We start from the raw sequence: 14,375 nt of genomic DNA on the forward strand, positions 1-14,375 counted from the left end.
TCTTCCTTTGAAAATTAGTGTTATTCTGACTGAACATGTGCAATAGTATTAAGAATTTGTTTTACATTTTTTTTTCCTACTGGAAAACGACAGGCTCTACATATCCTGTGGTGGTATCTCTGGAATCTAAGTTTTATATTTTTTAGATTTTTAAAAATATATTTTACCTGCATATTTTAATCATGAATTGCGGAAAAACATTTGTTGACAAACTAAAGAAACTTGGTTATGCCCACGCTGACAAACTGAATGGTGAAGATTTTGACTGGCTTTTTGAGACAACTGACACACAGTCCTTCCTGGAATGGTTTTGTGGACATGTTAGTGAGCAACAAGTCTTATCTAAAGATACACTGAAATCTTTCAACTCTCTCAAGGAGTCAGGAAAGCATATTTTGGATGAAAATGATCTTGAGGAAGTTTTGAAAACATGTAAAGCTGCTGAATCAAGGCACACTTCTGAAGATGAGATAGAACTTGAGAAACTACAGGAAGAGCTTCGGTTTTTGCAAAAGATAAAAGGAATAAAAGCCAATCGATGTAACAAGCTACAAGTAATGGCTTCAACCAGTGGCCACATGTCATTAAAATTGAGGGATGCAGAGGAAGTGGGAACAAACCATCTTAAAGCTGTCCAAGAAACTTTAAGTGCTGAGAACAATAAGATGAATAATGAACTAAAGACACTAACTGAAACACTTAAAATGATGATTTCATTTTTTGCTGCTTCCAATCTGGCTCTTGGATCTGGAGTACCAGCAGTATTACTGTCACAACTTTCTCTAGAGAGCTACTTGTCTCAAGAGGAACAAAGAACTTCCGCCCTCACGTCATACACAAAAAAACAATTTTTTGAAGGGATATCAGAGTTGATTGAGAGTTCAAATGAAGAGAATTTTCAGCTTCTCGAGTTGGATGAAAGCAGATCATGCATTCAAGATGAAAGCCATGAGCTAAATGAGCAGAGAACAAGTGAGATGGCCCGGCTACAGTTGGCATATATTTGTGCGAAGCAGCAGTTGGTTCAGCTAAAAGCTAATGACACTAGCCTGGAGGCTGGTCTAGAATGTGCAAAGGAGCAGCTTCTTTCATTAAGAAATAAGGTGAGTGAATACTGTGTTGTGCAAAAAAGACCTTCGTATATTCAACTAAAGTTGCATTCTTTGATTTGTGTTTTCTTTTTCTTAAAGTAGACATGTTTTTGCAGCATTGTACGTGTTTAAAAAGTCTAGTCAGTAAAAGACTAACTTATAATTGATGTTGAGTGAGCGAGTTTAAACCTATTCCCACCCCACTGTAGTTTTATAATATTTTATTAGAAATACTATGCTGTCATTAAACGGAGGATGAAAAATGTGTCTTTTTTTAAGCCATCCCATTTCAAATTTCCACAAACTTGCTACAGTGTCCTAAGTTTCCTATGTTTAGCCTCTCACCTTTGTAAATGCTGACCAGTGACTTTCTTAGCATTCATTACTCATACCGAATGTGAAGTCTTATTTGAAAGACACCCTTCATATTATTCATCCATTCTGAGAAAGATTCCTCTTGATCCCTCCAGTTGGAGGGACAAGTGGTGTGTTGCTCTATAAACATTTTCAGAATGCAATGAAATCTGGTATAGTTATGAAATTTGCAATAGGTTAACTTTTATATCAGCAGAAACACCACATCAAATATTACAGTATGTTTTAAAACATTATCCAGAGAAATTTAAATGGCCGCTATCACAGCATTTTAATATGAATTGTAGTATTTGTTATAGTTCTGATATGCCATGTTGATCCAAACTACTCGGACCTTATCTAAGGTATATTGTGATGGATCTTTACTATTTTGTTAATTACTAGTGGGTTAACATGTATTCCTTGTTATATTTAAGAATGTACTCCGGTAACATATATTGACATTCATTTTCTTATTACAGACAAATGAGAAAGCAGAAAATGTTGAGGCTAGAAATGCTAGCTTAAAGAATGAACTCCTGCAACTGAGAAATCAAATGAAACACATACAAAGTGAAACCCTCCCTGATTTGGTCAAGGAGAATGCACAGCTCTTAAATATGCCAATTGTAAAGGGGGATTTTGATCTTCAGATTGCACGGCAAGATTATTATACATCTAGGCAAGATTTGGTGTGCAGCCAGTTGATGAAGCAAAAATCTTCTTTTGAGCTGCTTCATCTAGCTTATGAAACTGAGTTGCGAAAACACAGGGATATTCACCGCCAACTGGAGGCAGTCCTTGAAAATCTGAAGCAATGCAGCAAATCACTACATCAAGCTCTAGAAATGCTAAGCGACCCAACCATTTCTCGGTTTTCAAAAGCCAAAAACTCAATTGACTCAAAAGACTGCACTTCTACTAGGTATGTATTGCTTCGGCTGGACATTGCACGGTCACCCCACGTTAGTTTTTATCATCAAAAGGCATAACTTTTTGCTTCTGACACGTTGTAAGCTTATGCTCTGTCAATCGCTTCTCCTTTTTCTTTCAATTTTTCATTTAGTAAACAATTTGCATCAATATCCAAAGTTTTTATTTTTTTATTTTGTACTCAAAGGTCCATTGACTTAATACAATAAATAAATTAAATGTATTGCTTTATCTTTGATGTTTGAACAGCTGTGAAATATTGTTCTGTCTCGGATCTTTATTGATCATAAGCACTGAATAGTCCTACCTATCGCATCGCATTGCAGAGCACTTTTTAAAAATATGTCTTTTTAAAAATACCTCTTAAGTGTAGATGTTCGTCTTACTTCAGGAAGGCAAAGTCTAGGACTTAATTTTCTAAAAATTTTGCAGCCTATAAAGAGGGTTTAATTGGCCAATTACTTTAATTTATATTTCAGAAAGGCCAAAATATCATTAGAAAGTAAGAAATTTCCAGGAGCTGAGTAACTTTCTTAGAAATATCATTCATAAACCTTTGTTTTTAGGAAATGGAGAAGAAATGGGGCAGTGTAGACATATAAGCTGTAGTACCGTAGTCGTACAAACTGACACTGTACCTTTTTAAGGGCTTACAGCTGTCCAGTGTCCCATCATGTCCAGGCGGTGGCAGTTACCTCAGTACTTTTTTGGGGTCCACGTGACTGGATTTTGGAGCACTGAGCTCATCCTTTTTGTTTGCCTTTTTCTTCACAGAAATCTATTTGACAACTGCTTTACTCAATGTCTTTTGACATCAAGAGTGTCATTTTCTGACAGGAAAATTCTTTTTTCCGGTAAATAAAATACCATCTTTGTTTGCCAAATGTCTTGCCTGTGGCAGTAAAAAGGAAAAATCAGATTCTCATGATCCTTGAATTCTCTGCCTACCTGACAGTAACATTCCTGACAAATGTCAACACTGCAAGACATTTTATAGGCTTATCCTGAAGGACAGGGGGAAGAATCGCTTTCATGGTACTTAAGAGTGGCAAATAAACAATAAGAGGTGCTATCTGAAGGTGGGACTTCATTTGAGGGGGGGGGTGGTCATTCCTCTATTAGGGCTCTACCACCACATTCTTAGGACTCCATGAGAGGGAGACCTGAAGAGAAGTCCAAGAAAAACAATGATGTTCCTGTTTGACATCGAGGACATTCAACATTGAGACAAGGTACACTGGCAACATGCCAGTCGTCGATAGCTGGATTGACGTTGAAGAGGAGACGACAGGTGACTTTAAGGTGCAGATTGTCATTGTTGAGGGATTGCATGACCTCAAGACATAGGAGACACTCTGCGTCGAGAAGACATAATGGCTCTGCTGAGCAGGTCAGAAAATCAAGAGCAAAAAGGTTGCTATCAGCCTCGGACTCAGAATCCCCAAGGGCATACTCCCATCATTGCCAGTAATTATTCCAGACTCTCCACAACATTATCTATTGCAGCCACCCGCTCCTTCAGTGCCTACACCTCAATTTCACCTCCTCCTCTGCTTCAAACCGAGGCACCTTTTGTAGTTTCTTCCCCAGTATAGGCTCCAGTTTCTCCACCTGGATCCAAGACTTTAAAGTCAAGATCTAGATCTTGTCACAGATTGCTGTCAAGGATGACTACACAACATTTCTGTCACCGTTTTGGGCACTCTTTTTGAGGCTCTCGTCTAGACATATATACCAATCCAGATCAAGATCTAGAACACCTTCCTATTATTCAGCAATGTCTTGTGACACCAGAAGGTGTCTGGGAAAACCTGTGGAGTCAAGACTTGGGCAGTTGGGAAGACAAGATCACCATTTTCCTCAAAGCAAGACAGTCTCTCAAATGGTGGTGTCAATCAAAAATCTCCTACAAAGGATGGCCTTTCATGAGGGGGTTCCATCACAAACAGTAGTGGCCAGTGCATCTCTGTCAGGTTAGGGAGCGCACTTGGATCACAAGGAATGTGGTCCATGAAAGAAATAACTTAACATATCAATCTTCTGGAAAACCGAGATCTGTTAATTTGACCCTCCTTCAAGACGGAATCCCTCTTTGTTCTTATGGACAATACAACAATGATGTGCTATCTGAACAAACAAGGAGGGACAAGGTTCAGAGCCTTATCACAGGAGTGCCAAACAATATGGCATTGCCTGCTGGACAGGAACCTATGCGTCACTGCATCCCATCTGCTGGGTGTCCAGAATGAACAAGCTGACTCCCTAACCATGATTATTCAAGAAAATCACTAGTGGGTACTAAACCACTCCATTGTTCAAGATGTCTTCTGCACCTGGGGTTTACCTCATATAGATCTATTCGCAACTGTGAGAGAAGGCCTATTGACATGGTTATCCCCCACCACTTTTTGCATGATGTAGCCTAAAAATTGTAGTGCCCAGGGCCCCTGCTAACCAGGTTCCCTGGGCCAGAGCTCTTTCCCTAAAACTGTTGTGATGCATTGGCACAATTGGATACACCTTTAGCTACCACTAAAAGTCCCTAGTAAAAGGTATCTGGGTACCCAGGGCATGGGGTATTATGGGTTGGCCCTTGAGGGCAGCAGCACTGATTGTGCCACCCTCTAGGACCATGCATCAGATGCATCCAGCACTGCCATTGCAGGCTGAGTGTCCTGGTGCAAACCTAAAATACAATCTCGACATGGCACACTGCCTGTGTGCCCTGTCCACCATACACTGCATACACTATGGATAAGACACCCCTCTGGCAGGCCTTCCAGCCCTAAGGCAGGGTGCACCATATTATATGTGAGGGCATAGGTGCATAAGCATTATGACCCCACTGTGTCCTTTCCCAACCTGGGACATAGTGAGTGAACAGAGCAACCATTTTAATACATGTGCTGGACACTGGTCAGCAAGAGTTTCCCAGCTACGTGATGGCCTCTCTGAACCCTGGATTGTTAGGTATCAACCAACTCAGAATGATGAATCCAAACTAGTACCAGTATTTGATTTATCCCTAAATGTACCCAGGGGTCACCGTAGAGGTGCCCGCTGCAAAAGCTAACTACCCTGGCATGGTTCCTTACTGGTCCTATCCAGTCTGCCACCTCCAGACACCCAATCTACAAATCTTGGATGAGGGATCCATCTCTCTGGTTTGTAGAACAATGCCCTTCCTGGGTGGAGGTGCCAATACCCCCTCCGTGAGGAATGTGCACTTCCCTGGCGGTGAGCTTCAATGGCTTATCGCCTTTGAAACTTGACTCCCAGGCCTGCTGCTAGCAGCAGATAGTCAAGCCCCTTTGAAATCCCCAATTATGACGGGAGCAAAAGCGGGAATCTACAGAGAGAGTATTGGGAGTGGCCCCACCTTGCAGGCACCACCCCCTAAGTTGTTGCCTGTGAGGTGGGCACTCCATTTAATTTTCCTCCATCTTAGATGGAAGGAAAATAGCCAGTCAGGGACAGGGAAGTGACCTTTCCCACAGGAAGTGATAACTATAGTGGGTGTAGCTATCCAAAGGTAGTTATCGCATTAGACCCTACCAGGTTCCCCCCTAAACTGCCTACTAAATTCAGTATTTAGTGGGCATCCCTGGACCAGGTAATCAAATTCAATGGCCAAAAGAAGACCAGCAGAAAGAAGATCCAAGGCACGAGAACAGTGGACCTGCTGCACAAAGAAAAAGGCTCCAAACCCTGCCTGCTGCACCCAGGACAAAACAATCACTGCTGAGGAGCTGCTGGACACTGGAAAAACTCTGAAGAACTCCAGAGGACCTCCAGGCTTTGCAAATCGCCCAAGAACTCCCTCCAGAGTGGAGGTACCGCACTGCAACAAGAAGAAACCAGCAAACCAGTGAGGTTCACTTCACTGACCAGCCGCTAACTCCAGCTCCGAAGAGCATCTTTGCGCACAGTTCCTGGCTCACCGATTCACCCTGCATCTGACTGCCCTGTGCCGTGCACTGAAGAACCTGCTGTGCCCTAACGGTCCTGCACCCCTTGCAACCTCGATGCTCCAAGGGGGCCCCAAGGAACCACCTCTAAACGTACCTGTGCAGTCCTTTTCCAAGTGGGCCCTCGCAGTGGCCCTGCACTAGCTCCAGAGACCTTTCATCGCTGCTCCTGCCAGAACCGGGAGCTGCCCGAACATCTCCAGCTGGCACAATGTGCCTACCGATGACCTCGACCAACCTGCAAAAGAAGAACTTGGTAAACCAACTGTACGATTTTATATGTATTTTTAGAGGTTACTTTCTATTGATTCCCCTGGTGTGTATTTACGCACCAAAAGACTATTTTTCTTAAACTTCAAAAATTCATATCTCAAAGTACTTAACAAATTTTGATAATCTTGGTATTAAAAGCTATATAAAAATATAAATTGGCCTCGAGTTATTCCTAAAAGTGTGTGAGTTGCATGATTGATACTGTGAGTGCAACAAATGCTTTGCACTTCTCCAAGGTTGGCCTAACTGCTTGACCAAGCTACCGTAATTTTTTTTAGCATTAGGAGATCTAGTTTTTACCCCTGTAAACCAACGTGTGGTTGTCTGGACCCCCCCCCCCCCCCTGCAGAGTGTGCCTCCCCCCCCCCTGCAGAGTGTGCCTAGCTTTGCACACTACATAGAGGGCCAGCCTCCTATGGCAAAATGATATTGACAATTCCAGTTTCAATATCATTTGGTTTCTTCTACTTGTTGGAACAGCCACACGAGACTGCTGTGCAAATCTGACTGTTTCATGATGTCCGGAGGCTAGATAGTTAATTTCAACCTTTTCTCTTTGAGTTTGGCAGCATGGCTCCTGAACTGGTACAATATAGACCTAAAAATGTATCATAAAAATGTATCACAAGAATGCATGGACATGCTAAAAAAAAACAAACATCCATCTTCATGAATAATTTATGCAGGGCCCCTGGAATTATGCGATTGTGCGTCCGCAGAGATTTTCCCATAATTATAGATTTGGATGCTTTTTCCACATAATCCACCATCTGCCGCATAATCTGCAGATTAAAAAAAAAAAAAAAAAACGTTTCTATCTCAAACGAAGTGAAAGCCCCTTTGCAAAGCTGGACAGCACACCGTTCTGTTGCTTATTGCTATATTTCGGTGAAAAACTGCTGCTAATGAGATACAACCAATGCCCAGAAACTGTTACCAATTTTAAAAATGATTAAAGACTGAAGTAATACTGTTGCAAAATGTCCTGCATTATGGTGCATAATTGGCCTTTTCTTGCTGCATAATTACTCAATCCTGTCACATACTTTGACCCTCTCCTGCCGCATAATTCCAGTGGCCCTGATTTTACGCTTGCAAGTGGAATAGAATTTGTTTCGGGTGCTCTGAAAAGAACATTAATCCTACCACATTCCAAGAAAATGCTTTACTTTTATATTTACTTCATTTGGCTAAAGCTGGTTTACAGTTTTCCTCTATTAAAGTCCATTTGGCAGATTTTACTGCCTACAGAAAATGTCCTCAAAAACCTCTTTTTTCAAAGTCCCAGTTATTAAGGACTTCTGAGAAGGCGTCAAGGTCTTTCCCCCTCATGGAAATGGGGAGTGTGGAACCGCCGAACTTACAGGACTGGCAACAAGACATGGATTTTTTTATGCTTGCAAAAAAGACTATCTATCTAAGCAGAGGATGCCCCAGGAAATGGGAGAAAGTGTGGTCTTCCTGGAATGCCCATAGAGTGGGAGGTGGGGATTAGAGGGATGGTTCTATAAATGTCTGACTAGAATATGGAATTGTCACTGCCTTTAGCATACCACAAATGTGCGTACTTGTCTTATATCTGAGATTGTTAATTGCCCTGCTACTCTGTGCCTGTTGCATTTTATTATTGTTTGTGTGCGTTTTTCCTTAACCTGGTAACTCCAGTAAAAAAGAATATATTAAAAAAAAAAAGTATTTCCCTAATAGGCACTCGCTTTCTTTGGGAGTTGAATGTCGTACTTTAACATCTCATGGCATTCCTTTTCGAACCTATCCAGGGTAGAGGCGGGGAGCTCAGACAATGGAGTAGGAGCCGAGCTGCAGGGAAACAAAATAGATGGAAATAAGTTATTCAGAGAGGAGGTCGAGTCAGCATGAGAAAAGTTCAGCATAGTCTGAGACGTTGCGAGTCCTTCTCCTTGGGAGTTGAATGTCGTACTTTCACGTCTCATGGCATCCCCTTTTGAACCTATCCATAAAACTTCATTACAGCATTTTTCTTTGAAAACGGCTTTTCTGGTTGTCATCATGTAGGGTTAGTGGGATTCAAGGTTTATGCTCCCGTGAACCATAGACAATATTTCATAGCAACAAAGTGAGTTATGAGAACTCACCCGAAATTCTTGTCCAAAGTAGTTTCGGCTTTTCACATTAATCAAACCATTAATCAACCCCACCCCCATTTTTTTTCCCTTCAGAATCTGTCCCCTCCGGCGGAAAGATCTCTCCACATTTTAGATGAGACTGGTCTTAAAGCTTTATCTTGACAAAGAAAATTGTAAATCCAAATAATTGTTTGTAAATTATGGCCCTTTACGTACATGTCTAGGCACTTCTGAACAGTCTGTCTCCAGATGAACAGTATCTTGCAATATGTTGTACTATCAGAAAGTAAACAAACCCCTGACTGATGTACCGAAGGCTCATTCTGCTAGAGATAAAGCAGCACAAGCTATTTTAATGATGAACATTGCTTTTGTAGACCTGTGGGTCTGTTCACACTTTTACAAGGCACTATTGTGTGAATCAGATGCTCAAATAGGACAACCTTCCCTAGGAATCTCTGTGTAGCGGCTTTCTTAGATCATGATTTTCAGTTGGGGGGGGGGGGATGAATGAGAACGAATTAATATTTCTTACCTATAATACTAGTTATTTATCAGGGAAATCTCTATTGAAGTCATAAGCAGCCCACCCTCATCTTCAGTAGAAGAGAAAAAAATGATTAATACACATTCTATTTTCATCAGTTGTACTCTTTTGCTCCATAAAAAAAGAACTGCAGTAACTGCCATCTGCTGGGCATGATGGGGCACGGGAGGGCTGAGAGCCCTTAAAGGAAAGTTGTTAGTTTTTATGACTGCAGTTCTGCTGTCTATATGTCAACATTGCCCCATCCCCTAAAAAAAGGTTTATGAAGAATATTAATAAGAAAAACGTACTGGGCTCCTGGAAATTTCTAATGCTATTTTGACTTTTTTTCATATAAAGTAAAATTATTGGATGGTGGTCCTCCCGAAGTTTTTGTACTTATTTTTGAATCTTCCTCTCCCGCTCCCGAGAGGCTACTTAAAACGTCTGCGATCGGCGCTGATCTGTCTGGTATGGGCGGGCCGACGCGCACGCATTTCTTGGGAGAGGCTGATGCTTCCGTTTGAACTGGGTGGGCTCGCTGCGCCAGATATGGAATTATACTATCTTTGTGCTCAGGCGCATTTTGCGTATTACTGGCTGAATCCTATCCGTTATTTGCCGCACATGGCGCCTGAGAGCGACTCTGTATGGCCGGATGACCTGACTCGGGCATTCGGGAGACGTGTTCCGTCCCGGGTGCGGGGGATTGATACGGTGGCATGCACGATGCGGGCGTGGGGTATGTTGATGCGGCGGTCCGGGGTCGCGGTCCCTTTCGCTCCCTCTCTGCCAGTCATGGCGATAGCCGATGGACAGTTGTACCGCGACGGTGGAGTACGTGGGTTTCTCCGAGATGCTGGTCTGACCGAGATGAAAGATTGGATGGCGGAGGGTCGCCTGCTTGAAGTATCTGAGGTGCTGGCTGACCGCGAGTGCACGGCACTTCAGCGTATGTATGTTATCCGAGTCCGTTCTTTTTTGCAAAATCGTCTGCGTGGTTCGGCGGAGGCACCTGTGGTGTTCCGTGCACTGGAGGTTCTTTGCTGTGCGCAGTCGCCTCATAGGCTGGTTACCAAATTATATAACTGTATGCAGGAGCAGAGGAATAATCTCCGAGAACCGTCTAGGCTCGCGTGGGAGGCGGACCTGGGAGTGCCCATCCCGGAGGTCCAGTGGCGCGATTGCTGTGCGTATATGAGAGCGTTGACACCAAATTATAGATTTAGATTGCTGCACTTTAATTTTTTGCACAGACTATATTACACCCCAGCGTGGTTGCACTCCTTGGGGTTGCGTGAGGATACTCGCTGTGTACGCTGTCGGGCACTGGGTGCTGGTTTTTTACATTTAGCATGGGAGTGTAAGGATGTTCACGCCTTCTGGGTGGCAGTTTTTAATGCAATCTCTGAAATGGTCGGAACAGAGATTCCTGCCAATCCTAGAACCGCGCTGCTTGGGTACGTGGAGGATCTTCGGGTAACGCATAGGCGCTTGGTGGGCCTGCTATTGCTGCTGGCCAAGCGTAGAGTGGCCATGTGTTGGGGTGGGACGAGAGTGCCGCGTTGTTCTGAATGGTTAAGTGATGCTGCTTATTGTCATGATCAGCTCGCGGTCTACTGGAGCCTGATGCCTGAAGGGTCTAGACCCAAAGATATTTGGGCCCCATTGAATAACTTCTTAGCGGCCCAAGTCGAGTGAGTGAAAAAAACGGAAAAGCCCGGACTGTGTTGTTACCCCCCCTCTGTCTGTTGGCATCTACGCCAGGAAGGTGAATGATTGCTAATGCCTGGCTGTATGCCCCACCTGCCTTTTTTGTTTGTATCAGCTGTTGCCCCCTTCTTTTGCGGTAGGATAATGCCATCACATCACTTCCAGAAGCTGCCCTGTGGTAGTTGGTACGGATTCTGTCACCAATAATGGATTGAGTGGTTAAAAGGGTAAATTGGATTACAGCGATTAATGTGTGCCTATCTGATTTCTCCTACGCGACATGTACGCTGATATTGCAGATGATGACAATTTTCTTTTGTTATGATGCTGTGAAGGGACTTTTTTTTTTTTCTTCTGTATGTTAATAAGATAAAATCAATAAAAAAAGTAAAATTATTGGACAGTATAGCCTTCTTTATAGGCTGCAAAACGTTCTTAACAAATTGTCCTAGTCTTGGACTTCCTGAAGTAAAGCCAACGTTTTACTATTTAAGATCATGTATTTTAATCAGTTTTCCGGGTTCCCTGCAAATGGGTGGGGCAATTCAGTGTTTATGATTTCAATGGCAATTCCCCTGAGACAGAACTAGGATTACAGGTAAGAAACCATTCCTTGTTGTTGTATTAGAGGTGTCTTAAACATAAGTATGATTTCATATTTGCGGTATGAGGCACTACTACATAGAATATTTGTTAACCTACAAGTAGGTCTGAGTGCAGCTTCTTGTTAATTGGCTAAATTTTTTTTATTCAGTTATTTTTAAATTACCCAGTAACCTCCCCAGCCCCTTCCCAAACAGACCCCCTTAAAAGATCCCACCCTTTCCACAACCATGAGGATTTTTCAGCATTGTTGCTGGCTGTGTCCTACCCACTGGTAAATTGGAAGCTGTACAGTTAGACCTTCCTTCCCTGTGCCATCGGAAGAGGAGGTAGAGCTACTCCATACAAAATCTATCTGGAAATCTGGCTGATTGCATGGAATAATTCTTTAATGCATTTAAACACCCAAAGCCAGCATCTTAAGATAGGGTCCAAGCTCAAGGTGAAGGATGTCCCTTTAATAATCAAACATCGGTATCTTCATTAGTAGGGGTTCCCACACGTTGGCCAATCTGCTAGTAGTTGCCTGAACTGTGTGCGCGCCCAGTTGGGCAGCAGTGGCTTGGCATGTTGCTAGTATGACTTGTACCATTTGCCTTCCCTGACCCAGAGCAGTAGGAACTTGCCCAGAACTACGATTCTGAGAAGAGCCACCTCCTGACTCTGTTGTGGATGTATTCTATATCTTGTCCAGTCCTGCAAGTACCATTTCCCAGTAACCGATTCATTTGGGACATACGTAGTCAAGTTCCCCCCCCCACCCCCTGCCCCCCCCCTTTATCTTCTTTAACATTAGTTGGACCTACGCTTATCCGTTCTCTTAGCTTGACTTTGGTACAGTGCAATACGAGTTTACAAAAGGCCTTTCCTTCCATTCCCCCGCCACTATGGTGCCCCTGGTGTGCTGTGATATAAATGAGTCCCTGTGTCCCTGTGTCTCCTCCGACAGCTGTCTGTCCAAGACTGTTTCCTATCATTTCTGCCCTACTGAATGAAGTGTGTGTGTGTGTGTGTATGTACACACGCGCTCTCTCTCTCTCTCTCTCTCTCTCTCTCTCTCTCTCTCTCTCGCGCTCTCTCAGCAAAATGTTAAATCTTAAATACAGCTTCTATTCTGTTTTTTAAATTTGTTGAACTTCTATGTGTCACCTTCACTGACAGGTGGGTGCATGACTCAGTGCTGTACTTGTAAATCTCCATGTTTCAGGGAAATTATAGTCTGCCTGCACCTGTGTATATGGTTTAACTTTTCTCCCGCTCAGAGAACTGCAATCACAAGGCAGGGATAACTTTCTCACTAGCCATGCCACCGTCCACATTAAGGGTCTTGCTATAATTTTTGAATTACCATTGCATTGTCTCAGCACCTTTCGACCAGGAAGTAAACCTGTGTCCTGGCAGTAGGTGTATATTTGTGGAACTGCCAGCGCCTCTTTTGAGGAGACTGAGTGAGTGACAAGTGTTTCCTCTTGAAGGCAACAACCTGAGCCCACGCCAAACTCTCCTTTCTGTTTTACCCCTCCACCAATCCATGATCAATTCCAATAAAGTAGTAGTATTTAATACTACTGTCAAAGTGCATTAAGACATTTTTAGGAGATGTCAGTAGCTCTAGGCCTCCTCATTGCCACTGTCCAGTCTGACCATTGCCCCTTCATGCTGTTTTGTTTTTAGGTGTTTGTGAACATAATCTGTCTGGTGCTCCATCTGAATGAGAAAAAGAAGATACCCCCCCACTCCACCTCTGGCCGTGCTCCATTCAAGGCACTGGTGCTCAAGAGTTAAAACTCTTATCTTCAAGGCCTATTGAAGAGGTGTGGCCTAGCGGCTTAAGTTGGCACCTTTGGAACCTAGGGACACAGGTTTAAATCACTTCTTGGTGCTAGCCTCATCGTCATTTGATTCTGGCCAAATCACTAAATCTCCCTGCGATTAAACATGTGTAAAATGTATTTACTCCAGTATTGGAACTCTCATAGATTCACATGCTTGAATCATTCCCCGTCGTCGAGATGGGAGTCCCCAGTACCTTAGAAAAGACAATGTCCCAAAAGACATAACAGCAATAACATTAAAACTCTACAGTTTAGTAATCTATCCAAGCTCTTATGTAAAAAGGACCAAACTTGGGCCTCAGTCAGTCAGAGTGCCCCACCCTCTAGAACCCTCCGAAGAGAAGCTCCAGTACCTCAGATTTTCTACTGCACATCGTGCTAGGGAGTCTCCTCTGAGCTCTGCTCAGTTTGTTCTTGTGGAAGGAGATTTAGTCACTATATCTGAATTTCTATTTGCTTATTGAGTGTTTCTGATTTACAGTCATACTTTCTGGAGCCTGTTATACCAGCATAATGTCTGACCGAGAAAGGAAAACTCTCTTTAGAGCCCGCAGCACTTGTGGGAAGAAAAGGCTCCATTCAGAAGACCCTCATACAGATTGTTTATATTGCCTCTATCCTGATCATTCTGCTTCAGACTGTAAGATATGTCATACCTTTTCCTCAAAGACTCTGAAGGATAGAGAGGGGAGATTGTTGATATGGCTCCAGAAGCTTAAATCAAGAAAAAACCCTGTCTCAGACTCTGACACTGAGGAGTCTCCATGGTCTTCTAAGAGGTCACAAAAGAGGCAAAGATCACCTCATTCTGAAAAGGGTTCAAAACAAAGACTATCAAAAAGACCTCACAGGGGTCTGGTGAAGGCCGCAGTCTCTCATCCTCACCTCAGGAGAGAAGATCCTCCACTAAGACCAAGCATCGTCCTTCAACATGAAAGGAGGTGCCTAAACCTTCCTCAGAGACTTCTACGTCT

The 14,375-nt window shown here is 43.1% G+C and overlaps 1 protein-coding gene across 3 annotated transcripts in view; it reads left to right on the forward strand.

Moving 5' to 3' along the window:
• HAUS3 (HAUS augmin like complex subunit 3) overlaps window positions 1-14,375 on the forward strand; it is a 173,779-nt gene that overhangs the window by 62,100 nt on the left and 97,304 nt on the right. For all 3 annotated transcript variants that reach the window (XM_069203764.1, XM_069203755.1, XM_069203744.1), the window contains 2 exons: window positions 94-1,103; window positions 1,928-2,370. In XM_069203764.1, coding sequence (XP_069059865.1) covers window positions 183-1,103; window positions 1,928-2,370 — 1,364 coding nt within the window. In that variant the 5' untranslated portion in view covers window positions 94-182. The remainder of the gene's footprint in view (window positions 1-93; window positions 1,104-1,927; window positions 2,371-14,375) is intronic.

The sequence above is a fragment of the Pleurodeles waltl genome, chromosome 1_2, assembly GCF_031143425.1.
Source record: "Pleurodeles waltl isolate 20211129_DDA chromosome 1_2, aPleWal1.hap1.20221129, whole genome shotgun sequence".
Lineage (NCBI taxonomy): Eukaryota > Metazoa > Chordata > Amphibia > Caudata > Salamandridae > Pleurodeles > Pleurodeles waltl.